The following is a 24,315-nucleotide window of genomic DNA, read 5'->3' on the forward strand; positions in this document are numbered from 1 at the left end:
CTCCGAGTAATTTATCACAAAAATGTGAGGCGAGACAAGGCAAGGGCGCCCCGGTGTGACTGTGACACCATCTGGGTTGAGCCGAGGAGATTCGGTCGAACGAAGGGCGGGGTTGACAAGGATTCAGGCGGTCACTTCAATCTAATGAAACAAAGAATGGATGATGAGTTACCGAAAAGTCCCGCTACAGGGTAGAAGGCAATTTCCCAGTTACCTGAACCTAATTAACGGTCAAATCGTCAGAAGCATAACCCACGCTGGAAGTTAAAGCCAGGATCGTGGGCAAGATGATGTCACCCGCAACGTGGTGATGTACTGCGAACCATGGTATATCTACACATATCCAATCCAGTGCATAATCCCCATGGCCATGAACAGCACCAAGACTGTTGTTTTGGCGGTTTCGATATCATCCCGATGGCGACGAGCCCAGTTTCCCAGTTGTGCCACCCCGGTAAACTTGTTGTTATCCTTCACAGCGGTCCAGAGTGCCGGCAGCCCATCAAGACTTCGGTAATTCCACTCCTTTTGGTAGGCCCGCATCTTGTTCGCCTGCACCTGCTTGCCTGCCCAGTGGCCCAATGTGTCGCGGTCTTTGAGATATGGTTTGGATTCGTTGGTGTCGGGATCAAGCTTCACGGACAGCCGCGGAACTCCATAACCGCATGACGATTGGACCTGTATCCGGTATGACCATTGACGTTAGTGATGAGCTTTTGTGTCAGCCGATTTCTGCACAAGAATGCCTGAACTATATACTGCAGGCGACTCCGACAGGTGCAAGGTTACAGATATCTTGAAATAGGCAAAGAAGAACGAGGCAGGAGATCCAACCTTAAACACGTCCAGATGGATGATCGCTCGTGCTCCAACCACGGCCTTGCCTCCCATACGGTCAAGATATTGTGGAAACTCAGGCTGGTCCCATTCAATCACCGAACCATTGCAGAAGAAACGCACGATCCCGGGTGCTGTGTCGAATGAGCAGAACATGACCGTTATGCGACCGTTTTCACGCACGTGGCTAATGGTCTCACTTCCGGACCCGGTCGCATCTATGTAAGCAGCCTCATTCGGGCCAAGTATGGCCAACGAGGCATCAGGCAGTCCTTTGGGGGATAGATTGATATGGCGACCTTGCAGCGGGGCCGAAGCGACGAAGAAGACGCTTTGACGCAGGACCCAATCCCGTAGGTCGTCCGAGATGGAGGGATAGAATTTCGGCATGGTATGGCTTGGAAGTGAGGATCTGATCAGCTCAACTGACGCTTGATTTGACACTCTTGGAAATCGAAGGTGGGATGGATGCAGAGATAAAAGGGGATGGAGATGCTTCGAAGGAATGCGCGGAGGTGTGGTGCAACTCCGTCAGCCGCGCCGCCCTCTTACTGGCACGACAGGGATTTGCATCTGCCACGGGATTGTTCGAGTCTTTCGGCATGAATGCCGCTCGAAGACTTGTGAAGATCTTTCGTATGCTGCTTGCTCACTTTGTACAATCTGACACAAAGATACCTATTGGTATTCAAGTCATTGATGATGCATTTATTTGCGGATGTAGGATGTCAGTCCAAGTCATCGCATCATGTCGAATTGCAATCAAGAACAAGGTACGGTCCACATTTGACGGTACAAGTTCTGGATTTCAGACAAGATGGATAATAACAAGTGACAAGAAAATCAGTTTGCTATGCTCAGATAAGAAGCCCATCACAGTGCATCGAGTCCTCTTATCGCAACTAGGGCAGCTGTAGTTCAAGTGTTGTGACATGGTGAGTGGAAACTGTGGGGTTAAGGTCAGGAGATGAGCAGCGCTGAATACCTTCAATGGTCCAAGGCAGCATCATCATGGATATCTTGAACAACAGCGAGAAAGACTGACAGAGCCTGCTCGGTACTCGATCACCCATCCATCGCTCTTGTTGCTCGCAAGATCATCGGATGAGAATGGAAACCATCGACCATTCTTGAACCACGCCTAGCCAGGGACAACAGGCCCGGGATGAATCAACCCGAGGCAGCGATCGGGGCACCGGGAGAAAGGTACCGAGGGGTCGGTCCGGGGAAAAGCCCGTCCCGTGACCAGTCCGATTATTAACTACGTACTTGGATTGTGCGTGATCATGGAGTGGAGGGATAGGCCAGAATCATTCTATGCACGGTAAGTGGGGGAAGGAGGGGCTAGCAGGGGCTAAGTTAGCAGTGGCAAGCTCTGATCTTCAATACGAGTTGGATGACGAGACATTTTAGTGTTTGGGGAGTTCTCGATAGCTTATCTCTGGATAGACCAGAGTACTCGTTAGTACCTAGTTCTCAGAGCCAGGTAGAGGGCCCCTATCTCTAAATATACTGGGGATCACGATGCATGTAGGGACGGAGTACGGACTACGGAGTAGATAAAAAGGTGGTGAAGGCGCGGCACGTGTTTGGGTTCTGGAACTCGGCCGACAGGAAGCCAAGCCTCTTGGTGTGTCAGTTTGAATGAGTTCGAGTCCATGGTTGGTCTGCTTGGTTTGGTTGCCGTAGCCCGCTTGGCATTGGTTCATGTCTCATTTCTTTCAATCCTTCGGGAGGGCACTTCTTCATCCATTGGCAGAGGAGTAGTTATAAGTTCCCTTGATCCGGCTGATCTGCTTGCTCATTCATTCATTCAAATATTGGACCAGGTTGATCTCCTGCAGGATTGGGGCAATAAGTTAGTCGAGTCTAGTCCAGATAGCTGCAACTGGCTGACGGAGCCTGGAGCTGAGGGGTTGCCCGGGGATAAGAATGGCAGACTAATTTAGTGAGCAAGCGCGAGTTATACCGCATTGAGTCCCATTGACTGGTTGTTGAGGGGACGAGAGGGTGAGATCCCCACCACCGAGGCTAAGCGGGGAGATTCCGCGCCACTATGGCTTTTAGTCTAGTGACACACAGCACTGGATAAGAATAAGCTGCAGGGCAGGATGGATGGAGTGGGTAAACCGGTCTCGTTCGGGAATTCTCTGATAGAAAAGTCAGAAGGATAAAAAAAATAAGAAACCAGCAGAAAATGTTGTACTTAGTAACCTGGTACCTTGCCAGTAAGTAGATGGGTTAGTAACTTAGTATAACTATTAAGATGGAGGAGGGTGGGCGAGATGAGAATCTGCTGCGGAAACCCCGCACGATCTGAAAAAACCCACCCACGGAACTGGCAAACCAGCCAGCGAGAGGTTCAGTAACGTTCAGTAACGTTCAGTAACGGAGCAAAGCGGGGCGCGCAAGGCGTGGGCCATGAAGTAATTTGAATCCATCCCCTCCCCTCTGGACTCCCCGGTTCGGTCGACGAAACAGCGATGAGCAATACTAAAAGCCATTGTGCTGTTACATACTGAGTACTGCACTGCATTAACCGTACTGGGAGAGCTTCGCCTCCTCCACCCCTCCTTCGGCGACATCTTCCCCCTCCCTCCATCATTTTCCCTTTGAATGTTCCTCCGTTTCCTCCGTCCCCACCTCGGCGATCCTAGCTATGGTTCACCATGTTCGTTACTTTATTAACACTGGAGCTTCCCCTCCCCCTCCCCTCATTCTCTCTTCCTCTTCCTCTTCCTCTTCCTCTTCCTCTTCTCCTCTCATCTCGCCTCTCCTTTCCCTCCTTATCATCCTAATTTCACACCATGGCTGATCTTTTCACCACCATCGAGACCCCTCTCGCCAAGTACGAACAGCCTCTGGGCTTGTATGTGTCTCCCCATCGTGGACTCGTTCTCATGCTTCCTCCCCACCACTAACTATCTGCTTTACGATCAGGTTCATCAACAACGAGTGGGTCAAGGGTGTCGAAGGCAAGACCTTCGAGACCATCAACCCCACCAACGAGAAGCCTATTGTTTCCGTTCACGAAGCTACGGAGAAGGATGTCGACATTGCCGTTGCGGCTGCCCGCAAGGCCTTCGAGGGCTCCTGGGGTCACGTCACTCCTCACCAGCGCGGCCGCTTCCTGACCAAGCTGGCTGACCTGTTCGAGCGCGATGCTGACATCCTGACCGCCATCGAGGCCCTGGACAACGGCAAGTCGATCTCCATGGCCAAGGGGGATGTTGGCGCCGCTGCCAAGTGCTTGCGCTACTATGGTGGCTGGGCCGACAAGATCCACGGTCAGACCATTGACACAAACAACGAGACCTTCGCCTACACCCGCCACGAGCCCATTGGTGTTTGCGGTCAGATCATCCCCTGGAACTTCCCTCTCCTCATGTGGTCTTGGAAGATCGGCCCCGCTCTGGCCACTGGTAACACCGTCGTCCTCAAGTCGGCAGAACAGACTCCCCTGTCTGCCCTCTATGCCGCTAAGTTGGTGCTCGAGGCGGGCATCCCCGCTGGTGTCGTCAACGTCATCTCCGGTTTCGGTCGTGTGGCCGGTGCCGCCATCTCCAGCCACATGGACATTGACAAGGTTGCCTTCACTGGTTCTACCCTGGTTGGCCGCACCATCATGCAGGCCGCTGCCAAGAGTAACCTGAAGAAGGTGACTCTCGAGCTGGGTGGCAAGTCCCCCAACATCGTCTTCAACGACGCTGACATTGACAACGCCATCACCTGGGCCAACTTCGGTATCTTCTACAACCACGGTCAGTGCTGCTGCGCCGGTTCCCGTCTTCTGGTTCAGGAGGGTATCTACGACAAGTTCGTCGCTCGCCTGAAGGAGCGTAGCGCCCAGAACAAGGTGGGCAACCCCTTCGAGAAGGACACCTTCCAGGGTCCCCAGGTCTCCAAGCTCCAGTTCGATCGCATCATGGAGTACATCGACCACGGCAAGCAGGCTGGTGCCACCGTTGCCGTTGGTGGCGAGCGCCACGGCGATGAGGGCTACTTCATCCAGCCAACTGTCTTCACTGATGTGACCGAGGACATGAAGATTGTCCAGGAGGAGATCTTCGGCCCCGTCATCACCGTTCAGAAGTTCAAGGACGTCGAGGACGCCATCAAGATCGGTAACAACACTTCCTACGGTACGTCTTTCACTTCTCAATGCCTTGTACCTTCATACTGACGAACGCCTACAGGTCTTGCCGCTGGTATTCACACCAAAGACATCAACACCGCCCTCCGCGTGGCCAACCAGATGCGTGCTGGGTATGTATCCATCATCGCTTGTAGATTCGACCGAACAAACACTGACAGTGAAAATAGTACCGTCTGGGTCAACAGCTACAACATGCTCGACACTCAAGTGCCGTTCGGTGGTTTCAAGGAGTCCGGTATCGGTCGCGAGCTTGGCTCGTACGCCCTGGAGAACTACACTCAGATCAAGGCTGTGCACTTCCGCCTGACCGATGCTCCTTTCGCTTAAATGGATGAGACTGTGGAGGGACTCGCTACGGTGACGGGTCATTGAAGTTCTAAGCTTTGGTTGCACGTAGCCATGACTGGTTCATGTAAAACAATTTCTAGGATACGAATTTACGAGATTTTCATAACTCATGCCTTCTCATCGGTTCATCATGTCATACAAGCGTGCTTCGTAGCTGATTACACCACGAAATATCCTTTGGTAGGAGGTAAAGCGGAAGATCCCAAGGGCGAACGAACACTCGGGGCAAAATCGACCCGAGTAACATCGGGGTGAAGATAGCCCGAGCACTAGCTCCATCCGGGGGCAGTCACCTGCCTTCAAGGTTGTTTCGCTTGCTCTCGACCTCGAGAAAAAGCCTCCTCTTTACCAACCACTGGTAGGGCTGTCAGCAGCAGGAGAGAGTCGCTGTATGCAGCCAAAGCACTCGCTCTGAGCTTCGTGCATCCATCGTGGCACAAGGACATGGATGGATACACAATGGCATGACTCTTATCCAGTCATGAAGCGAGGCTTCATCTAGACCGGTCTGCACTAAACTCTGGAGTCTATCCATCCAACTCTTATCTCTGCTTACATGCACCCATATGGGCTTTGTTATCGCGACCGGTCGTTCCTGCCTCAGGTCGATGTCCACCAGCTCTAATTCGTTTCCCCTGAAGGCTCAAAACAGGGACGATGATATAGCCTGACACCAGGGTTGTGGACCCAGAGGTAAGGTAGCACACAAAAAGCCTTCTTCTCGTGGGTTCCCTGTTTGTTAGCATTCTATTGGGCTTTCGCTGCTGCTGTAGACTGACGAGCTGACAGTGTCTGCTTGGGTTGCTACTTCCTGGTGTCGCACAGTTCCCTGCATTGAAACCCCAAACGGCAACAGTCCCAAAATGCTTGTCCTTCGAGCAAGGGAACAAGCTAGATATATCATGCCCTAGGCGTCTCCGAGAGCCTGGCTTGCACCAGGGCCGATCAGAGTCCAGGTAAGCGAACCAAAATGGCGATCTCAGCGGATCTTTGCTGCGGTGTGGTCATGGCTCTGCAGAATTTGATTATGATCACACTGCTCACTCGGACACCCAAGGGCTCCTTCATGCGATGGATCTGTTTCCCCTCGATGGTCTACCTGGCCTACCTCGAGGGGGTGCTCAATAGCCTCAGTGCGTCGACGTTTATGTTCAAGATGCGGACCGGCGGCCACTCCTTCACCTTCCTCATCCAACTGATGAATCTCCTTTATATCTCCAACGTCGACCTGACCACACTGCCAAACCGGTCCAAGGCCGCCTTCCAGCTCCTGCTCACCATCCGGGGCATCGGAACACCATGGCAGCCCAAGAACATCCCTTCTTTTCCAGCCGTGATGCAAACCGATCCTCCTCCCGGACGCACGCAGTACGTCGTCCGCCAGCTCGCCATCATCATTTGGCAGGGTCTCTTCCTTCGTCTCCTCGAGCACCCGCGTCTCCACCCCGACCAATCGTTCTACAGACCCGGACAGGAGTTCTCATATCGACTGGACCAATGGCCCGGCCGACTGGCATGCACCTACATTATCGGGTTGATCCCTTCCTATCTGTTCCTGGATATGATGTACCGCGGCACAGCTATCCTCTTCGTCGGCTCGGGTGACCATTCTGTGTCTCAGTGGCCGCCATTATTTGGGAGTCTTGCCGATTCCTACACGTGCCGTGGTTTCTGGGGGTAGGTCTCCATTCTATTTGAAAGACCCCAATGTTACACCTTTCCCTGACTCTTTCTTGCCTCCTCTCTTCGAACATCCGAGTATATTCTCGTATCTAACCCTTAATGGTGCCCTCTCAGCAAATTCTGGCACCAATACCTCCGCTGGCCCTTCAGCAGCTTCTCAAAGTGCGTCACCACCCGCATTCTCAAATTACCCCGGCCCTCCCTCGTCGAGCGCTACGTCAACGTCTTCATCGTCTTCAGTCTCTCCATGATCATGCACATGATCGGCAACACCGTCGCCGGAGTAGAGGGCGGACACTTCGGCTCACTACTGTTCTTCCTGTCGCATGTCGTCGCCATCATGTTCGAGGATGCGGTGCAGTATGTGTGGCGCGCGGCGGCGGCGCGGCGGCCTCGCGCCCCGGTGCGGCTTGAAGATGAACAGAAACAGAAAAAAGGAGACGTCAATGCTGATGCTACCCCCGCTGCGATCCGCGGTGGTGGTGGTGTCCCTCCGCTCTGGCAACGCTGCGTCGGCTCTGTCTGGGTGGTGCTCTGGATTGCGTGTTCGTGGTCCTGGTGGTATTATCCCATCATTCGAACCATGATCAAACATGGAGACCTGTCGGCGACTTCGAGTGGAAAGGAAGTTGTTCCGAGCTGGGAGCTGCCGACACTGGTGGGCTTGGTGGCTGGGGGTGCGGTTTTGCTTCGGGTAGTGTTCAAGGCGGAGCCGTGATTGTGATTTTCGGTATGGGCTTGGCTGGGGTTTAGGGGTTATAGGACAGTGGTCTAGCAGGGATTAGTTGGTGTTGTCTGGACCAGGAGTCTTAATCGAGCTTGCTATATGTCATGCCGACAGGCAGACTAGATTGATCGATCTTCGTTATTGGGGAGGATTTCGATAGGATATGCATTCAAGGTTTAAGGAAACTTACTGCAACAAGGAACTCTTGTCAAGAATCAAGGCCAGCACTCATTCCATTCATTAAATCCTTCCATTCTATAAATACATGCTCGAAGATAAGAAAAGAGACAGAGAAGACAGAAATTCTCGCTCACTACCCGGAACACCACCGCAGCTTCCCAAATAACCTACATTACTCACCCATCCACACGGTTCACAAATAATTATACCACAGTTCCCTTTGCAACTCCTCCAACCGCCGCAATCCACCAGACACCCGGCCCAACGCATCAGTCAAGAAAGCACTGCGCGTGGCGCCGGGCCGGGGCGCCGACCACGTCGTCCACCCGCGCGACATGGCGCGCTGGAACGTCGTCTCGGCATGGGTATCCGGGCCCAGGGGGGCGAGCTCGACGACCGCCTCTGGGCCCAGGGTCATAAGGTAGTAGATCCACTCGTGCAGCATGATCATGCCCTGATTCCTTTTGTCGGTGTCGGGGGGAGGAGGAGACGAGGCGCTGCCGTCGTCGTCGTCGTCGTCGTCATCGCCGCCACCGCGATTAGCAGTGGCATTGGCGAAGACGCCGAAGCGGCGGGCGCGCTCGGTCTCGCCGCGCAGGAAGCCGAACATGTATTTGAGACAGGTCCAGACCTCGTCCATGTCTTGCATATCGGTCACGGAGAGGCCGCCGGGGTTGTTGCCCTCGCCGAAGCCCGGGGGCGGGTCGAACAAGATGCTGCAGACGTCGTTGGGGTCCGGGCAGGGCTGGAACGGGGAGCGCACCTCGCCGCGCAGCCAGCTGACTTGGCCGTCGATATCGTGGTCGCGCCCCGTCTGCATGCCGAAAAGGTGGCAGAAGGTCCAGACGCGCCAGATCGCGTTGTCAATCTTGCGGGCCGCGGGGCTGGCCGGTCGCGAGAGCGCCGTGTACGAGGCCGAGCGCATCACGGCCCGGCAGTGGGTCATCATCAGGCCCTTCAGCGTGGCGAGCGTGCGATGGTCGCGGGTGTAGTGGCGGTAGTAGATCTCGGCCGTGAAGGGTTCTTCCTCCGACGAGGATTCCTGCGAGTTGATGTCGCTCATCTGGCGGTGTTCCCAGGCGGCGGGTGATTTGAGGCGGATGGTGTTCTGCATCAGGGGCAGTTCGTGGCGCTTGAAGACTTGGTATGTGGCGCGGTTGACCTGGGCGAAGGCGAAGAGGTCGTCCAGATCGTCGATTTGGAGGAGAATTTGGAGGGTCATGTCTTCTAGGCCGGGCTTGGTCAGACTCCAGCGCGTGGGCGAGAATGCTTTGCTTAGGTCGTCCTCAATCTCCGCCATCATTTTTGTGTAGCGTGGGTAGATGCTGGAGGTGTCCGATTCATTGTCGCCGAGGTTGAAGACGTGTATTGATGGACTGTCGTCCTGCATCGTCGCGTCGTCTTCGTAGCCAACATATTCCCAAGCGTCTTCGTCCTCGGCGCCGGTCTTGCGGGTCTTGGAGGTAGGAGCGGGAGAAGCAGGGGTAGGGGGAGGATGAGTCTGAGAGAAAGGTAATGGAGGTAGAGGACTGGTAGGCGCTGGCGACGGAGGGGGAACAGAATGGGAGTAAGTATGGGTATTCAAGTGAGGAGGTGGGGGGAGAGCTGGTGAGCTGGGAGGAGGATAAGAATGGGAATGGCTGTGAACATTGGGGCGGGGAGAACCAGGAAGGAAAGAAGGACTGAGCTGAAGAGGTGCAGGAGATGCACAGCGACTTGGTGGTGCTGGTGGAGCAACGTCCAAGCCGAGAAGAGGGTCATTTTGGACTCTCAAGAAGAGGGACCGGAGAAACTTTTGGTTCGCTTCGGCTTGAAGAATCGCGTCCATTGAATAGCCATCCTCTAATAAGCTGGCAAGCACATTCTTCATGCGGCTGACCGCATCTTGATATCGCTCTTCGTCCTGTGTCTCGACATTGTGCATCCAATCATGTTGCTGATCTCCTGACTCTTGTGACTGTTGCGGATTCGTGGACATACGAACGATGATCGATGCTCGCCGATCATTTTGAGACTTGGGTTTCTTCAAATTTGAAGATGAAGCTTTAGTGGTGAGGACGCGTCGCACTCCCGCTTTGAGCGTTCGCCATATAGGCTTCTCCTCACCGTCGTCTTTAGCGGATAGCCTTTGCTCCGACGACTTCTTCGATGGTTGCTTTGAGGGCCCGTCAGGCCGATTTTGAGCTGGTGCGCTAGTATTTGGGTTGTACGGAGGAAAGAGGCCCTTCTCAGAATGGTATGGAGGGAAAAGGCCCGTTGATGGTGGGGGGTCAACCTGCTGTGGCCATGAAGGTTCGTTCGGAAATGCGTTCAACGCCGCAGCAGCGGCCAACGAGAATTCTGGATTCAGTGAACGTTGATCGTTAGGTCGCGGTGTGAAAGACCGAGGAGTCAACGGCTGGGGGGTCATCGGTCGGCCCGTCGAAAGCTGAGGGGTCATGGGCCGAGTGTTCAGTGGCTGGGGAGTCATAGGTCGCATGTTCAAGGGTTGTGGAGTCATCGGCCTGGCCAGTGACGGCTGAGGGGTCATGGGGCGTGGGTTCAGGGGCTGAGGGGTCACTGATCGAGGAGTAAGAGGTCGAGGTGCCATTGGTGGCTGTGGCGTTGTCGATCGCGATGGCATGGGGCCTGGAGTCATAGGTCGAGGTGTCTGAGGTCGCGAGCTGTAGAGCGGCAGAGACTCCCCCACGGGCGAGCCTGACTGGTATGAGGCATGGATATGTTTCTCTTGTGGGTTGGGAACCGGGGGAAGCGGCTTGTTATACTTCCATTCGGTCGTGGAGGATGAGCTCATCGTGGGACTTGCTCGCGAGGTATATGAAGGGCATGGACTGAGCGGTGGTCGATCGTACATGCCGACTTTGGGGATGCTCAGACTCGGCACGGCCAAGCGGTCGGAAGAGTCCCAATTCGTCTCCAATCCTGCCAGAAGAAGCTTGTCGTCAATGTGCTTGCCAGGCATCTTGTTGATGTGGTTGTGTTGGGTTTGGCCTGCCACGTCGTCGATGTGATCTTCGAGTATGTCATTCGGGAGGAAGTATAATGTCGATCGTGATCCGAGACTGTCGGAAGACTTCGAAGCGTAGGATTTACCGTAGGGCGTGTGGCCGAGAGAAATAGGAATCTCGGAGTATTGCGGTGGGTAAGGATCCTGTCTATAGTGAGGCATAGCAGGTAGGGCCATGATGTAGGATCGCCACCCTAAGTTCAGGAGGACCGAAAACAAATGGGCTATATTAAATTGACGGGGACCTGCAGGAGGTGATATACGTCGCCTCCCCCAGACGGGATCCCTCGCCGGAGCCGAACCCACCCATTACACACTCCTTGTACTCAGCTTTCTCCCATCTCAGCACAGATCTTGGGTCCGTAATGTTTGAACGGGGGCTACAAGTTCCACGGGAGCCATAGAGAGCTGGTAAGCCAAGTAACCTAGTACCTGGCTATGACTCGGCGGGAGCGATCAACTGACCCGCTGGGACACAGGCGCCGCGAATAGCGAACAAATTGCATCATGATAGGCAGCTTGTCCTTGTTGAACGGGTGCCCGCTATGAACGAATGTGGCAGTGAGCTCGAGAAAGGGAGGATCGCATTCTCTGAGCTCTCATCGCGGGCCTGAAGAGACTAGTTCGTCATGGCGTTGGGGCCAAATCGTGTCAGAGTCTGTAAGGCATACAACACGACTGGAAGCAATTAGCAAAAGAGCATGTTACATGGAGACCGTCATACCTTAGACTTGATATTTGAGCTCATATCCATAGCCCAGTTGGTGATGGAAGACAAGTGTCTGGCGGTAAGAAACAGAGGGGAGGTTGTCAGAAAGAGGAAGGGGAGAAGCGAGTGGAGTTGTTGTTGTTGCGCATCTCCGCCTGTCCTCCCGACACAATCCTTCAAACAACACAACTTTCGCCCCCAGGCCTCGTTCGCACCCAATTTGCCATCCAACTGATTTCAAAGAATCCAACAGTACTTGCGAAGTCTCTACGAGCATCGCCATGTGGCAGTGTCTGACATCAGATACTCCTTCCAGAAGAACTCGCGGGGGCTAAAAATCCCCCTAATCCGCTCGTCTTGACTGCGGTCGATAGGCCTTATGAGTTTTCAGCTTAATCAAACCGTCTCATGCATCTTGCGCTGAAGAGTTCGGGTCATTTAACGGAGAGCTTATCATGACATACCGATTTTACCTCACCAGGTGGAACAGAGATACCGTTGTCGTGAGGCGACACAGCCTTTACAGCCTCTGAAAATGCAACTCTCGCATACAATTCAACATGACTGGGACTATGGAAGAGAGTACAAGAGTACAGCCCTTCACCCAAACGCTCCAGGAGCTAATCAGGCTGGTGGTCAGCTCTACAGGGTCTCCAGGCAGAACAGCAGAGTGGATATCTACCACATGGTAGCGACGAGGGAACCCCACCTACAGAATCTTCCCATCTCGTGGCACAAACATGATCGGCGGTCGAATGATCTCTGCTTCGAGGCTTTGTCGAATGGCCCCCAACGGACGATCACGAACAGTGTTATTGCGCCTTGCACCACGCCGACGTGTCTTAGGAAGCCCTGAAGCCTGGGCTCGTTGCATGAATGGTCTACCTGAAACACGGGCGCAGCAAATGCGGCTCATGGGGGACTCAGACGTAACCTCACACAGAGGCCCCTCTGCCAGACCGGTCTGAATCTCAATCTGTCAGTGTACACGTGGAGAGACCATTTTGGGCCAATGGTGAGATTCATAGCGAACTACCATGGACCAAACCTTGAAGCAATAAATATGTTGTCTACATGCTCAAGCTATGTATATGATCCATGGCCTCTCGCGGCTGTCTATCTTTGAGACTTTATTGTGCTCGTTACCCATGCTTGTGCAACAAGCACGGCTGCCTTGATGTTGGCCTGTCTTGTCTGGTCTGTTTGTCTGACTAGGGCACAGTCCATCTCCTGTCTGGCCAAATGCAATTCATTGTTGGTATGCAGCATTTCGCGAAGATTAAAAATTGAGGCAGCCACCAACTATAGCCAAACAGGGTGCTGCTATTGGACACATCGTCTAGCAGCGAAGATGAGGTGGATACTATGTGGTGACTGCAATCCAGCTTTCTTATGTCTTGAGATGAAGGCACTCTGCATCTGTGATGTATACATATGCTCACACAGCGGGGAACTATACCATGATCAGTGGATGGCGTACTTCAAGGGCGAAGTCCTGGGGAAATGGTCGCATGAGAACCTGCCAGGAAATCATATACACATTGGTCAACCATAGAGTGAGAGAGGCTTCTCATGAAAGCAGTGAGATTTACTTGCTAGTCGAGGAAGCTCATGCGTCAGTTGGTTTCAATTGCCAATCATGACCTTGTAGTATTATGCTGAATTTCCGATGGCTTTTCACTCTATAGGCACGGTGTAAGCATTCATGCCATGACTTTGAGATGGACAGCTTTCGATCATGCAGCTCTACCTACTCCTTAATAGCTGAAGGCTCAGGCTTACATAGTAGAAGTCTAAGTTGGGTCAATTGGGTCAGATGACCTGATATCCATGATTGGAGGTTCTACCTGTCGCACTGACTCATCCGCCTCCGCATTCAATGAATCCACAAGCTGGCTTCCACCTCTCCTGGCCCTTTCCCCGTTCGAAATATTAGCGGCGCAATGAATCACAAATGGGCAGAATTCTTCTTGCAAGGCTAAGGCTGTGAGCCGCACGTGATTCCCTTAAGCAATCAACCTGTTCGCGATCCGCTGGACTTCAAGGAATTCCAATGCCACGATGCCTGGGAAATAGGACGACGATTGCGTGATGATATGTCGGGACTGCATAGCATCATGGTGCTGGAATTAGAGGTGAACGGTGTAGCCAACCTGGTGGTGAAAACAGTATGTTGACACAATAAACAACACACAAAAATTGACTCATTAGGAGATAGTTCTTTGGAAAAGAGTATTTCGAGTCGATCAATCAACTAGACCCTTTTCTAGACGAGAGTCGAGCTTACGAGCACATTCTACTCAAGCGCTCGTCCTCCAAATCAACCTATTTCCCAACATATCATGGTGTGATACTAAACTTGACACGGGAGAAATACCCTAGAAGCTATGTGCTGCGCCCTCGGGCCATAGTGCTCGAAAGAGTCGAACCCAACATACGCTGCCGACGTATACTTGGAACGCCTCCGACTCGAGAATATCATCTATTCGATGATTTCGTAGCGAGAATCGGGGATCTGCCTCTCAGTGACTTCGAGAAGGAATGGTACATTTCGTTAGCCATTGACCGGCTAGAACGTCTTGCAGCGTTGCATGGCATCGGAATTCTTCGCCGTGACATCGGTGACGAGCATTTTCGTCTTCCCAATGATTTCTACGATACCGTTCTCTATGATTTCTCTCACCCATACATCATCAATACGCCATGGCCATACGTCAAACGCCCCAAACCCCTGCTAGCACTGATTCAACTCGAACAAGTCCAAGTTTTAAGCACTGTGCTCAGCCGGTTGGTCTCGCTTAGATCCTGGAGTCAACATGTGCTAACAGCTAGATAATGCGAGGAGGTCAGATATACGCACATACCATGGCTGCGACACTGAATCTAGATCCAACAACGGTTCTGGACTTCTGCTCCCAAGAGCTCGAAGATGCAAGGAGCAGTCTAAAGCCAATTTCTCTCAAGATCAGCCATCGACAAGATAGTGAGTTTTCCACTTTACCCCAATCAATGCTCGACTGTTATAACATATTACAGCGTTCGCGCACCCATCTTTAGCATCAGTTCGTCCCTTCTTGGAATCCATCCGCCCTGACGGTCCTCTAACATGGCATCTCACCAGGGCTCGACTTCTTCAAGATTATGAATCAACCTGGTTTCATTATACACTCGGGACAGACAAGCAATCAAAACTGATATCAGGCGTTGAGTGTTTCAAATTGGAGTCAGAAGACATGTCGAACGAAAAGTCCTATTTGCTTCTCTTGATTCCTAGATCTTGGGACTCGAAGGATCATAGGACAAGGCCTTACCTGTGCTGGGCTTATTTTGAATAAGGGATTGGGTCCTATGATCTCAAAGAAGGAATTCGAGCAGCTTGACAGCTAGCCGTATAGTTAGAACACAGGCCACCAGGTCCGTGCCGTACGCTGTGGCGGGGCGACCAAAACCTGAGATCTTGGAAAGAAGCAGACTATTCAGGTTCACCAGTAATAAGAGGCACTAGTCAAACAGGTCAATGCCCTCTCACGGTCCAATTCGCGCAGATAAGACTTCCCACCAAGCTCAACCACAAAGTGATACCACCAGAAGTCCTCCGGCGTGAATCTTAATACTGTTGTGAACTCCCGATACTCAGAATACCAGCCTGCGGATTCCCAGTTCAGAAAACCTGTAATGCGTTTCTCACGGACCATAATATTATAGTGTTTGAAATCTCCGTGAGTAAAGACGATACGATGGGATAGCTTATCCATCTTCCTAGCGCGATTTATCGCCTTTTGATACGCCTCCTCCCGACCAGACAGATTTTTTTAAATAGTCATTGAGTTCTTGCTCCGATCTAAACGGGCCAGCAAGATAATTGGTAGGTATTCGAATACTTTAATTCGGCGTTCCTACAATCAAGCAGATCCTGCTTTCGCCCCACGGATTCTCCCGGTTCCTAATATACGTTAGAAACCGATCCAGCTGTCGGAACACCATCTCTTTCTCTTCGTCGCTAAGCGTATCGTAAACCTGACCTAATTCCTTGCCAGGAAACCGCGCCATTAGGATTGAAACCGGCGCATGCGGGCTATCAGCATGCTTGCCATAGCAGATAACTCTGGGTACAGGGAGACCGGCTTGCCTGGCGACTTGTATGGCCAGAACTTCCTCGAGCCGGGTACCATCCGACCACTTCAGAACAAGGCCGAACGGGAGCTGGGCGATTTGATTATCGTAGGTGATCCCGACCCAGCTGCAATAGGATCGGGAGAACCGTCGGAGGTGTGTGTGGATGATGCCCCAGAATTGATGGACACGTGGGTGAGCTACGCGAGGGATGGGTGGAAGTTGGTCGCTTAGCACTGTTGTTTGCTCTATGATGATCTGACCAGGAGAAATCGGGGAGGAGCAGGCGGGGGAACTAGCCACTGCAGCATTTTGGCTGTATATTGCAGCGCAGCGATACCGTCAATGAGATGTTTGGAGAATATTTATCCAATATCTAAGACAATCAGAGACTAATTGTCGACCTGAGTCAATTGTTGGTGTCTATGTCCTGTCCAGACAATGTCAACTTGTCACGTCGTGTGAGGCGGTGTGACATATAGTTACAGCTTGCGAGTTACCAGTCAGCAGGGTGTTGTTCAAGCCGACCAATGCGGGTGTCCGGACCCTTGCGACGTGATGACTACCGGTTCTCTGTACAAGGCTGATATCAGCCATCGATGGCCGGCGTATCTGTTTGGGATATGAATAACTGCTGAGTTCAGGCTACGTGAGGCTATCCTAGCGAGGAAATATAGTAACAATCTGGCTGTGGCGGGCGGTGAGCAGCCTGGCTACTTTCAGGGCCGCAGGGCCGCCGGCGATATCTGTTTATGCCTAAGGTAAGTTAGCGATCGCGGAAAAGGTAAATTAACTTCTTTTACCAAATCTACATATACAAGCTGCCTCTGGTTTACCTCGAATCGATCGATCATCAGACCAGTTGACATCAATCCGCTGTCTAGCGCGATCGCAGAAACAGCGTTCATCGAGGATCAACTGGCGATAGAGTAACGCAAGCAATGACACCCATTGACGTCACATCTACGCCAGCCTTGGCAATCGATCACATCTGATAAATACATCCCATCTCCTGCAGCTCCCTCACCTCTCTCCAATTATCTTCATTTCAAGAACATCAGAATCGCTCAATTAAATACACCCGTATCACAGATCACAGATCACACATAACCCACAATCACAACTACCACCAAAATGTCCAGCACCATCAACACCGCGGCCGGCAACAAGCCCCTCGACCCCTACACAGCCAAGTCGCACGAGGACCCCCCTCTACCCCAGAAGGTCGAGGACCTGGTCACGTTCATCAGTGACTCCAAGTTCGGCATGCTCACCACCAAGTCCTCGGACGATGAGCTCCTCACATCCCGCTGCATGGCGCTCGCCGGAAAGGTACGCCTCTCGAACAACATCCTCCCCCAAGTCCTTCTATCAAAGCTAAATTGATCTTGTGAATGCACAGGAGCACGGCGGCATCGACCTGATCTTCCACACGAACCTCTTCTCGCACAAGACGATGGACCTGACCACCCACCCCAAGGAGGTCAACATGTCCTTCCTGGACCCGCTCAGCGGCTCCTGGGCCTCCATCTCCGGCACCGCCACCATCATCTCCGACCGCGACACCGTCAAGAAGTACTATTCGCCCGCCCTGCAGGCGTGGCTGGGCGATTTGGGCGATGGCGTGCACGACGGTGGCCCCGAGGACCCCCGCATCGGCGTCATCAAGCTCGAGGCGGTGACCGCCCACTATGCGCTGGCTCGCAAGGGGATGCTCACCCGCGCCGTCGAGACCGTCAAGAGCGTGGCCACCGGGAACGTGCCGGCTATCAACAGCATCCGCGAGCTGTCGCGGGCGGAGCTGGAGGAGTGTAAGTTCTTTTGCCTTTTCTCTCTCTTGTAATGATTGTAAGATGGATATTAATGCGGAATGATAGGGCGCCGCACGCACGCGAACGAATAAATTGTCGCTGTTCGTTGTTTGCTGAACCCACGCGAGCCGTGGACGAGTGAATTACCCTATGATTTCATGACCCTGATGACACATGTGCTAAGTACCATGTCACTAGTATCATATTTGTATTGATTTGCAAATGAAAGACACATTATCCAATGGAAGGGAATCTAGACATGCGGGGCGTAAGCAAGTAGGGCTTGGTGCAGAACAAAAGTAAACCAATCATTGCAATGCTATCGCACCATATTATATTAAAGAGGCCGGTCCTAAAATTAGGAGTGCGTGTTGAGGGTATCACTAGCATGGACTCCAATAGACGCCGTATAACAAAATAACCCCATTAGATCTATTCTCGCCGTTAGCGTTGCGCATAGAAGAAAGGTCCAGACACGACTCACCAGTCGTAATGGCATCCGGGCCGGCACACGACCGTTATGTAGCAGCATAGCGATGTTCTTATTGGGTGTCGCCTGCAGTTTGCGATAGGCTTCGCGGATATGCTTGGGTTCGACAGGGGTGCGGCCCTCCTCAGGGGGGTCGAAGAGTCCGGTCTCGCGCTTACGTTTCTTGGAATCCTCGCCATTATCTGCGCCGCCACGACGGTTCTTCTCTCGATCCTCCCGTTCCTTGACCTTGAGGGCCTCCTCGGTCAGCGTTTGCACTATCTCGAAGGTCAGGAACCCGAGGATGTCGACAATATCATCGTTAGGTTTCGACTCGGTGACGATTCCGAACCCGGCCCACTCCCGGAAACGCTTGCTCTTGCGGTAGGTGAAGGACGCCTGACGGCATTCCGACCAGAACACATATTCTTCCCTCGTCATGTGCTTGGTGCGTTCGTCGGCAGCGGCAAGGCGCTGCAGGGTGGCGTAGTTCTGCTCCTCCTCTTCCTCGTCTTCTTCATCCTCGCGCTCGGGAACCTGCACGGAATAGAAGCTGTTCACATCCCAAGCGAGACCGACGCGGGCACGCTTGTTCTTCGGCTTCGACGCAACGTCTTGAGGTCCAGCCACGACGCCTCCGGCGATGGGGTCGTCGGCGGCGGCGAAATCGGCCGCATCGGCACCGCCCTTGTCGTCCGAGTCTTTGACGTTCTTACGAACATCCTTCCATGAGAGGAAGGTCTTCAGGCGAGACACCTTGGCCTTATCGTGACGGATCAAGAAGATCAGATCATCGGTGGAGATAGAGCGCACACCGCGGCGGGTTGCCAGAGCGGTGCTTCGAGCAAGCTAGTAGGGATGTTAGCGTCATTCACCGGTTGAAGAAAGCGACGAAGGTATCGTACAATTTCGACAACTTGCTGACGAACAATCTCCTCGATGAGGGTAGTCGTTTCAACCGAGGGTTCGGCAGTTTCTCCAGAGACGAACATCATCTGGCGCCAAGTGTTAGTCAAGCGCTCCTTAAACTGTTCTTCGCTTTCGACGTCCACATCCTCTGGTTCATACTCTGAGCCAGGTGGGAATCCTCCTGAGAGAGCAAACATGCTGAGGGCTGAAGTATTGATAAGTCCGAAAGAGGGAATAGGGTACAGATAGGGATGGGAGGGATGTGTGAAGCGATACTGTCAGCAACAGTGACATTGACTTGAGAGCAATCATGATGAACAGATAAGTCTAAGCAGAGGGGAGCCAGGAAAGATAGAGTGAATGAGCTCGGCATAATTTTGGGAAACGGATGCAAGTGAATATAGTAGTTCGGACCAACAACAGTTGGTATGGGCTGCTGTGAATGAACTTGATAGCAACCAAATTATGTGCAACCTAGATCCAAGAGGGGCCACAGTCTGGGACAAGCAATACAAGCATAAAGTGCAGATGTGCAGTACGGAGATGTGCAGTTCAATCAATTGAGCAAATCCAATGGTGCCCACTGACACGCTTACCTGCTGGATCTCTTGACGATACTTCGGTGTCCGATCTGTAGACATCTTCGCGAAGAATGAAGAGCAGGTCGCCTGGTCATCCCAGACAGACTGCACTGAGAATATACACAGACAGATGATCTCAGACTCCAACAATCTAGAGGCTGATGAATAGGGCGTTCCCCAATAGGCAGAGCCCCAGGATATCCCGCGGAGGAGGCAGGCACGTCACCTGACACGCGCGTGCTTCCCCGATTCGCATACTCGGATCATCAGTTCCTCCGCCTTCCACCGCATTTGGCGGGGTGATAAGGGAAACTTTTACGCCGCAATCAACATTCCCTGAAGAGCAAATTCACTCCATTGTACGATCAAAATGCTTTATCTAGTGGGACTCGGCCTTGCCGATGAGACTGACATCACCGTCAGAGGTCTGGAGGTGGTCAAGAAGGCCGAGCGCGTTTACCTCGAAGCGTACACAAGCATCCTCCTCGTGGAGAAGGAGAAACTAGTGGGTGCCCCTGCGCGATCATACTTCTAGCACATTGGTGCAGAGGTGGCTGACTGGGAGTGACTCATTCCAGTAGGAAGCTTTCTATGGACGTCCTGTTATTGTAGCGGACCGCGAATTGGTCGAGACTGGCAGCGATGACATCCTCGCTGAAGCCGACAAAGTCGATGTCGCTTTCCTGGTGGTGGGCGACCCCTTCGGGTATGTGTTTTCACCTTCATATGTTGTTTGATGGGGAGATATGCATGGGGATTGACAGCCAGCTACTAGTGCTACGACACACACCGATCTAGTCCTACGCGCCCGTGAATTGGGCATCGAGTCCAAGGTCATCCCTAACGCATCGATCATGTCCGGCATTGGCTGCACCGGCCTGCAGCTGTACAACTTCGGACAGACCGTCAGCATGGTCTTCTTCACTGAGACCTGGAAGCCTTCGTCCTACTACGACCGTGTCAAGGAGAATGCTGGGCTGGGTCTTCACACACTTGTCCTGCTAGACATCAAGGTCAAGGAGCAATCCCTCGAAAACATGGCCCGTGGACGTCTGATCTACGAGCCTCCGCGCTTCATGACGGTTGCGCAGTGCGCCAGTCAGATGCTCGAGACGGAGGAGGAGCGCCAGGAGGAAGTCTGGACTGCGGATAGTCTGGCTGTTGGTGCCGCTCGTGTTGGAGCCCCTGACCAGAAGTTGGTTGCCGGTACTCTCAAGGAGCTGGCAGAAGTTGACATGGGCCGACCTCTTCACAGTTTGGTCCTGCTTGGCAAGAGGGCACATGATCTGGAGAAGGATTACATCAAACAATTCGCTGTGGACCAGGCGACCTTCGATGCCGCTTGGCAAAAAGGAGGCTACGGTACCATGTGAGGTACTGCTGCCGTGTAACGAATGATGTTGAACGAAATAGACATTTATCCCGCTGAATAAAAACAAGTGAGCCATCCGAACCGAGGTTTCCGAACACACCCAAAGCCAGCTTTGTGATGGAGATCAAGTCGATAGTGGATCGTCAAGCGTAAGATGTTAAGAATCACATCTCCCAGTACAGTCATTAGGCCGCTTTCCGACCAAAAAATCTTGTAAGCCGCTGGGGGAGTCGTACCTGCATGACACAAACACCGTCAGAGGTTATGGCACCCAGCAAAATAACTTTGATGCGAAACGTACCGTTGCTGATGAAGGCGTCGCTGGTGGCGTCTGGTCGCTATCGCATTCTTCGCCATTCCCGTAGGATCCCTCGCCGTCGTCCATACTATCTTCTTCCTCCTCATCTGACAGAGGAAACCATCTCTCGGGATCGCCATTGTAGACAATATACCAACCGATCCGCTCGCCCGCAGCATACTTGTCGCGCATCTCCGTGATCGCCTCTTCGGCGGCGGTATCCAATGGCGACTTGGTGAAGAGATCCTCAGGCGTCCAGCTTGTTTCGGAGCAAGGGACTCCAGCTTCGGGGATAGAGATAACTTTCGCTGCGACGTAGGCGAAAGGCTTGCTGACAGCCGCATCACTCGTGTCTTCGGGGTCATATTGCTCGATGAAGCGCATCTCCGGCAAGCGATCGACAATGCTGGGCTCTGTCTTCTGGAACGATTCGAGAAGAAGCTCGGTGGTGGTTGGCTGCTGAATATACTCGGCGGTGGCATCCTCGAGATTGTGCAAGACCACGTAGACGCGAATCCCTGTAAAGCCGGCGCGAGGCCAGCGGAAGCCGTAGAGCATGTAAACAGGCATGGTGGAAGGGAGGAAACCGCGGGATGGGTAGCCGAGGGTGTTCTGCGACGGTAATGGTTGTGTGGCGAGAAGACAATGCGCTTTCAATGATTCTGATGAGTGGAACGAGGGTGCAGCATCCTAGGAAGGTGAGAATGCAAGCTCATATTAAAGTGAGCAAGCGAGATGCAGCGCGCACTGCGCGGTTTCACAGGGTGGATATGCAGGTGAAGAGTGGTTGGTGAGTTATCGGTCCAATTGGTGACCGGAGCGATAATGCAGATGGCGCTAAGTCCGATTCTTTGTTTTACTAAGCAGGGGTAACCAGGCTCACAAGGGCATCAATTGCCCATGTCCCAAAGCAGCATATGGGAGACTGTATCGATGTAAGAGTTGTATGTCAAAACAATGGATTTTACAAAACCTACCTAGACAAGAATCAGCTTGTGAATTTCGCACTGTCGGCCTCAAATTGATCTCCAATCTTAGGCGGTGAGGCCCGGCAATATTGAGTCCGTCCCGCACTTCCTCGGGGACGCAAGCGGAGACAGATAGATGTAACAGCTTAAGCTGCAGCATCATTTCATTCTTTCCGGAGGACATCCACATAACAAACTAGACAGGATGGTCCTATCATTTATTCTTGTCCAGAATCGCCAGTAAGCGCCCAGCTAATATCCCTCACCCAACAGAACTCAAGAGCTGACAGGAGACCGGACAGGGGGAAGACGCGGCTTGCCAAATGGTACGCTCCGTACAGCGTAAGTCTCCCGAACTCTGTGGCGGCTGTACTGGATCATTTACTGAAAGACTTACTGCAGGACGAAGAGAAGGTCAAGCTGAAAGGCGAGGTACGTCATATCGGATTGTCATGGCAGCTTGCCCCCCGCATCCCACGTAGCGGCCGTTGAGCGATAGCTTACCAACCATTGCTGAATGCAGGTCCATCGCTTGGTAGCCCCGAGAGACCAGAAATACCAGTCGAACTTTGTTGAGTTCAAGCGGAGTACGAAGATCGTATACCGGCGATATGCGGGGTTGTTCTTCTGTGCCTGTGTCGACGCAACTGATAATGAGTTGGCCTACCTGGAGGCTATCCACTTTTTCGTCGAGGTTCTGGACCAATTCTTCGGAAACGTCTGTGAGCTAGATTTGGTGTTCAACTTCTACAAGGTGCGTGCGTGCGGTGTCAGCTATAGTTCGGGGGTTGGACCTGGGCATGGAGGGAGGGCAAGCTGGTGGAAGCGGTCGTGCCTTTGGCTCATCGGAGAACCACTCGCGGCTAACGGAATTTCATACAGGTATATGCTATTCTGGACGAGGTGTTCCTTGCGGGTGAAATCGAGGAGACGAGCAAGCAGGTCGTACTCACGAGGCTGGAACACTTGGACAAACTGGAATGAGGAGAAAGCAGTATCGAGAAGGGTGGACTGCAAGAGGGTGTGGAGGCAAATGAAATCTTGCCTCATGCCTGTGCGGCTTCGATTTGGCTTCAGTTGCATATATGACCACGGGCTATGGTCATCACAGGAGTTAGGGCTTTCTTGGATTTGGTTCTTTTATGCGGGGGGTTTTTTTCCCTCCTGCACTGTTACATACCTCTAGCGCTCGTCTGAAACTTCCTCAGGGCGGTATCTAATGTACAAATTCTAATTCCCTACGCAAAAAGCATGTCTTGTGTTTTGTGGCCGATTCAAGATATGCAGAACATGCAAGCGCCCTTAGTGTGTTCCTTTTATCTTCGTAACCAGTTTCAGGGCCATTTTCAGGGTCCCCAGCGGAGCTTTCAGGGTTCAGACCTGCATGATTGAAAAAAACGAGGTCAAAATTGGCGAGGTCAGTTGAATGGTTGCTGCCTGGGGTTTCAACAGCCGAGAATGACTGCCGTGATGCTCGACAGGCGGATCGTCCGAGACATCTCACAGCTGACACCGGACCACTCACTGCAGCAGCGCAATTAAGCTTATCTGATTGTCTCAGATCCAAGGGCAGGTTCGCTTCAATCCATTTGACGGCACCAGCGCTATCAACTTAAAGCAAAAAGGGGGTTCAGCTTACTGTTTTTCAAATGAGGTGATCGTGGGGATCGATTGCGAGCAACTCCCCGGCGATGGTGACATGCTCTTGGCAAGGTATACTTAATGAGCCCTACCCTTCAGGCATGATGGATTTAATTTTGAGTTTGTTCGACTTGATGCAGCATCAAACTGGAAACGCTGCCCCAAACTTGACTATGAATGTCCTTCGAATCAGGTCCTCTACCACAAGTGTAGCATGGCACACCTGACAACAGAGCCGACCTTCCTTGTCGGAACTTCACACCCTCGTCCCTTCTTCCTGTCACATGTCTTCACGAGCTCTTTTTCACCCTTGATGGTGATGAGAATCGACCCAGCAAACGCTCCGCCAACTATGGGTCTGACGACCTAGAAGTAGACCCATCAAGTGGGCTATTCTACTTTCCTATACGAGTGACGACGACCTTCGCGGAGACGGCAATCATGGCACGTATCGTCCTCAACAATGCAATACACACGGTAACAGACACAGCCTGCCTCGCCTCAGT

General features: G+C 52.6%; 13 protein-coding genes across 13 annotated transcripts; 7 read left to right on the forward strand and 6 right to left on the reverse strand.

Moving 5' to 3' along the window:
* Positions 1-89: 89 nt before the first annotated feature.
* On the reverse strand, positions 90-1,363 carry BO95DRAFT_165806 (pyridoxamine 5'-phosphate oxidase family protein). The gene is made up of 3 exons (XM_025580763.1): positions 835-1,363; positions 215-678; positions 90-141 (listed from the first exon to the last, which is right to left on the reverse strand). The coding sequence occupies exons 1-2, from the start codon at positions 1,225-1,227 to the stop codon at positions 334-336; spliced, it is 738 nt and encodes a 245-aa protein (XP_025441336.1). The 5' UTR covers positions 1,228-1,363; the 3' UTR covers positions 90-141; positions 215-333.
* A 1,961-nt stretch (positions 1,364-3,324) lies between these two features.
* BO95DRAFT_443778 (aldehyde dehydrogenase family protein) lies at positions 3,325-5,446 on the forward strand. The gene is made up of 4 exons (XM_025586729.1): positions 3,325-3,706; positions 3,778-4,979; positions 5,034-5,103; positions 5,161-5,446. Exons 1-4 carry the CDS (start codon positions 3,645-3,647, stop codon positions 5,318-5,320), a joined length of 1,494 nt encoding a protein of 497 aa, XP_025441337.1. The 5' UTR covers positions 3,325-3,644; the 3' UTR covers positions 5,321-5,446.
* Positions 5,447-5,846: 400 nt separating this feature from the next.
* BO95DRAFT_165940 (uncharacterized protein) lies at positions 5,847-6,199 on the reverse strand. Its single transcript, XM_025580766.1, has one exon. It carries the CDS (start codon positions 6,085-6,087, stop codon positions 5,884-5,886), a length of 204 nt encoding a protein of 67 aa, XP_025441338.1. The 5' UTR covers positions 6,088-6,199; the 3' UTR covers positions 5,847-5,883.
* On the forward strand, positions 6,044-7,983 carry BO95DRAFT_165883 (wax synthase family protein). Its single transcript, XM_025580764.1, has 3 exons — positions 6,044-6,064; positions 6,167-7,018; positions 7,139-7,983. The coding sequence occupies exons 2-3, from the start codon at positions 6,312-6,314 to the stop codon at positions 7,740-7,742; spliced, it is 1,311 nt and encodes a 436-aa protein (XP_025441339.1). The 5' UTR covers positions 6,044-6,064; positions 6,167-6,311; the 3' UTR covers positions 7,743-7,983.
* Positions 7,984-8,124: 141 nt separating this feature from the next.
* On the reverse strand, positions 8,125-10,893 carry BO95DRAFT_365094 (uncharacterized protein; the record flags this gene model as incomplete). The annotated part of the gene is made up of 4 exons (XM_025582680.1): positions 8,125-9,470; positions 9,615-10,359; positions 10,448-10,594; positions 10,621-10,893. 4 exons carry the CDS (start codon positions 10,891-10,893, stop codon positions 8,125-8,127), a joined length of 2,511 nt encoding a protein of 836 aa, XP_025441340.1.
* A 1,770-nt stretch (positions 10,894-12,663) lies between these two features.
* Positions 12,664-13,405, forward strand: BO95DRAFT_165934 (uncharacterized protein). The gene has a single exon (XM_025580765.1). It carries the CDS (start codon positions 12,825-12,827, stop codon positions 13,200-13,202), a length of 378 nt encoding a protein of 125 aa, XP_025441341.1. The 5' UTR covers positions 12,664-12,824; the 3' UTR covers positions 13,203-13,405.
* A 97-nt stretch (positions 13,406-13,502) lies between these two features.
* BO95DRAFT_482907 (uncharacterized protein) lies at positions 13,503-14,630 on the forward strand. Its single transcript, XM_025590269.1, has 3 exons — positions 13,503-13,815; positions 13,866-14,434; positions 14,498-14,630. The coding sequence occupies exons 1-3, from the start codon at positions 13,744-13,746 to the stop codon at positions 14,526-14,528; spliced, it is 672 nt and encodes a 223-aa protein (XP_025441342.1). The 5' UTR covers positions 13,503-13,743; the 3' UTR covers positions 14,529-14,630.
* Positions 14,631-15,095: 465 nt separating this feature from the next.
* Positions 15,096-16,357, reverse strand: BO95DRAFT_474211 (uncharacterized protein; the record flags this gene model as incomplete). Its single annotated transcript, XM_025589786.1, has 3 exons — positions 15,096-15,435; positions 15,548-16,008; positions 16,261-16,357. The coding sequence occupies 3 exons, from the start codon at positions 16,355-16,357 to the stop codon at positions 15,130-15,132; spliced, it is 864 nt and encodes a 287-aa protein (XP_025441343.1). The 3' UTR covers positions 15,096-15,129.
* Positions 16,358-16,530: 173 nt separating this feature from the next.
* Positions 16,531-17,818, forward strand: BO95DRAFT_443784 (blue light-inducible protein Bli-3). The gene is made up of 3 exons (XM_025586730.1): positions 16,531-17,092; positions 17,163-17,571; positions 17,638-17,818. The coding sequence occupies exons 1-3, from the start codon at positions 16,895-16,897 to the stop codon at positions 17,661-17,663; spliced, it is 633 nt and encodes a 210-aa protein (XP_025441344.1). The 5' UTR covers positions 16,531-16,894; the 3' UTR covers positions 17,664-17,818.
* BO95DRAFT_443785 (transcriptional regulator SPT3) lies at positions 17,668-19,695 on the reverse strand. The gene is made up of 4 exons (XM_025586731.1): positions 19,546-19,695; positions 18,946-19,035; positions 18,056-18,889; positions 17,668-18,003 (listed from the first exon to the last, which is right to left on the reverse strand). The coding sequence occupies exons 1-4, from the start codon at positions 19,588-19,590 to the stop codon at positions 17,998-18,000; spliced, it is 975 nt and encodes a 324-aa protein (XP_025441345.1). The 5' UTR covers positions 19,591-19,695; the 3' UTR covers positions 17,668-17,997.
* Positions 19,696-19,871: 176 nt separating this feature from the next.
* On the forward strand, positions 19,872-20,976 carry dph5 (diphthine synthase). Its single transcript, XM_025584358.1, has 3 exons — positions 19,872-20,035; positions 20,112-20,236; positions 20,306-20,976. The coding sequence occupies exons 1-3, from the start codon at positions 19,901-19,903 to the stop codon at positions 20,901-20,903; spliced, it is 858 nt and encodes a 285-aa protein (XP_025441346.1). The 5' UTR covers positions 19,872-19,900; the 3' UTR covers positions 20,904-20,976.
* BO95DRAFT_391249 (AorFlbE) lies at positions 20,757-22,084 on the reverse strand. The gene is made up of 2 exons (XM_025583621.1): positions 21,204-22,084; positions 20,757-21,138 (listed from the first exon to the last, which is right to left on the reverse strand). The coding sequence occupies exons 1-2, from the start codon at positions 21,768-21,770 to the stop codon at positions 21,088-21,090; spliced, it is 618 nt and encodes a 205-aa protein (XP_025441347.1). The 5' UTR covers positions 21,771-22,084; the 3' UTR covers positions 20,757-21,087.
* Positions 22,085-22,307: 223 nt separating this feature from the next.
* On the forward strand, positions 22,308-23,407 carry BO95DRAFT_443789 (AP-2 complex subunit sigma). Its single transcript, XM_025586732.1, has 5 exons — positions 22,308-22,408; positions 22,471-22,510; positions 22,571-22,600; positions 22,692-22,922; positions 23,051-23,407. Exons 1-5 carry the CDS (start codon positions 22,374-22,376, stop codon positions 23,150-23,152), a joined length of 438 nt encoding a protein of 145 aa, XP_025441348.1. The 5' UTR covers positions 22,308-22,373; the 3' UTR covers positions 23,153-23,407.
* Positions 23,408-24,315: the final 908 nt, after the last annotated feature.

The sequence above is a fragment of the Aspergillus brunneoviolaceus genome, assembly GCF_003184695.1.
Source record: "Aspergillus brunneoviolaceus CBS 621.78 unplaced genomic scaffold BO95scaffold_41, whole genome shotgun sequence".
Lineage (NCBI taxonomy): Eukaryota > Fungi > Ascomycota > Eurotiomycetes > Eurotiales > Aspergillaceae > Aspergillus > Aspergillus brunneoviolaceus.

Bases quoted from the DNA above. Each gene is read 5' to 3' on its own strand.
- BO95DRAFT_165806 (XM_025580763.1), bottom strand. From the start codon at position 1,227: ATGCCGAAATTCTATCCCTCCATCTCGGACGACCTACGGGATTGGGTC. The intron at 679-834 runs GTTGGATCTCCT...TACCGGATACAG, and splicing joins TCCATCTGGACGTGTTTAAG to GTCCAATCGTCATGCGGTTA.
- BO95DRAFT_443778 (XM_025586729.1), top strand. From the start codon at position 3,645: ATGGCTGATCTTTTCACCACCATCGAGACCCCTCTCGCCAAGTACGAA. The intron at 4,980-5,033 runs GTACGTCTTTCA...GAACGCCTACAG, and splicing joins CGGTAACAACACTTCCTACG to GTCTTGCCGCTGGTATTCAC. The intron at 5,104-5,160 runs GTATGTATCCAT...CAGTGAAAATAG, and splicing joins GCCAACCAGATGCGTGCTGG to TACCGTCTGGGTCAACAGCT.
- BO95DRAFT_165940 (XM_025580766.1), bottom strand. From the start codon at position 6,087: ATGCTAACAAACAGGGAACCCACGAGAAGAAGGCTTTTTGTGTGCTAC.
- BO95DRAFT_165883 (XM_025580764.1), top strand. From the start codon at position 6,312: ATGGCGATCTCAGCGGATCTTTGCTGCGGTGTGGTCATGGCTCTGCAG. The intron at 7,019-7,138 runs GTAGGTCTCCAT...GTGCCCTCTCAG, and splicing joins ACGTGCCGTGGTTTCTGGGG to CAAATTCTGGCACCAATACC.
- BO95DRAFT_165934 (XM_025580765.1), top strand. From the start codon at position 12,825: ATGTTGGCCTGTCTTGTCTGGTCTGTTTGTCTGACTAGGGCACAGTCC.
- BO95DRAFT_482907 (XM_025590269.1), top strand. From the start codon at position 13,744: ATGTCGGGACTGCATAGCATCATGGTGCTGGAATTAGAGGTGAACGGT. The intron at 13,816-13,865 runs GTATGTTGACAC...ATTAGGAGATAG, and splicing joins CCAACCTGGTGGTGAAAACA to TTCTTTGGAAAAGAGTATTT. The intron at 14,435-14,497 runs GTTGGTCTCGCT...CGAGGAGGTCAG, and splicing joins TTAAGCACTGTGCTCAGCCG to ATATACGCACATACCATGGC.
- BO95DRAFT_443784 (XM_025586730.1), top strand. From the start codon at position 16,895: ATGTCCAGCACCATCAACACCGCGGCCGGCAACAAGCCCCTCGACCCC. The intron at 17,093-17,162 runs GTACGCCTCTCG...GTGAATGCACAG, and splicing joins GCATGGCGCTCGCCGGAAAG to GAGCACGGCGGCATCGACCT. The intron at 17,572-17,637 runs GTAAGTTCTTTT...GCGGAATGATAG, and splicing joins GCGGGCGGAGCTGGAGGAGT to GGCGCCGCACGCACGCGAAC.
- BO95DRAFT_443785 (XM_025586731.1), bottom strand. From the start codon at position 19,590: ATGTCTACAGATCGGACACCGAAGTATCGTCAAGAGATCCAGCAG. The intron at 19,036-19,545 runs GTAAGCGTGTCA...ACTTGGCGCCAG, and splicing joins ATCGTCAAGAGATCCAGCAG to ATGATGTTCGTCTCTGGAGA. The intron at 18,890-18,945 runs GTACGATACCTT...CATCCCTACTAG, and splicing joins GTCAGCAAGTTGTCGAAATT to CTTGCTCGAAGCACCGCTCT.
- dph5 (XM_025584358.1), top strand. From the start codon at position 19,901: ATGCTTTATCTAGTGGGACTCGGCCTTGCCGATGAGACTGACATCACC. The intron at 20,036-20,111 runs GTGGGTGCCCCT...TCATTCCAGTAG, and splicing joins TCGTGGAGAAGGAGAAACTA to GAAGCTTTCTATGGACGTCC. The intron at 20,237-20,305 runs GTATGTGTTTTC...GCCAGCTACTAG, and splicing joins GTGGTGGGCGACCCCTTCGG to TGCTACGACACACACCGATC.
- BO95DRAFT_391249 (XM_025583621.1), bottom strand. From the start codon at position 21,770: ATGCCTGTTTACATGCTCTACGGCTTCCGCTGGCCTCGCGCCGGCTTT. The intron at 21,139-21,203 runs GTACGTTTCGCA...TGTGTCATGCAG, and splicing joins CGACGCCTTCATCAGCAACG to GTACGACTCCCCCAGCGGCT.
- BO95DRAFT_443789 (XM_025586732.1), top strand. From the start codon at position 22,374: ATGGTCCTATCATTTATTCTTGTCCAGAATCGCCA. The intron at 22,409-22,470 runs GTAAGCGCCCAG...GAGACCGGACAG, and splicing joins ATTCTTGTCCAGAATCGCCA to GGGGAAGACGCGGCTTGCCA. The intron at 22,923-23,050 runs GTGCGTGCGTGC...AATTTCATACAG, and splicing joins TGGTGTTCAACTTCTACAAG to GTATATGCTATTCTGGACGA.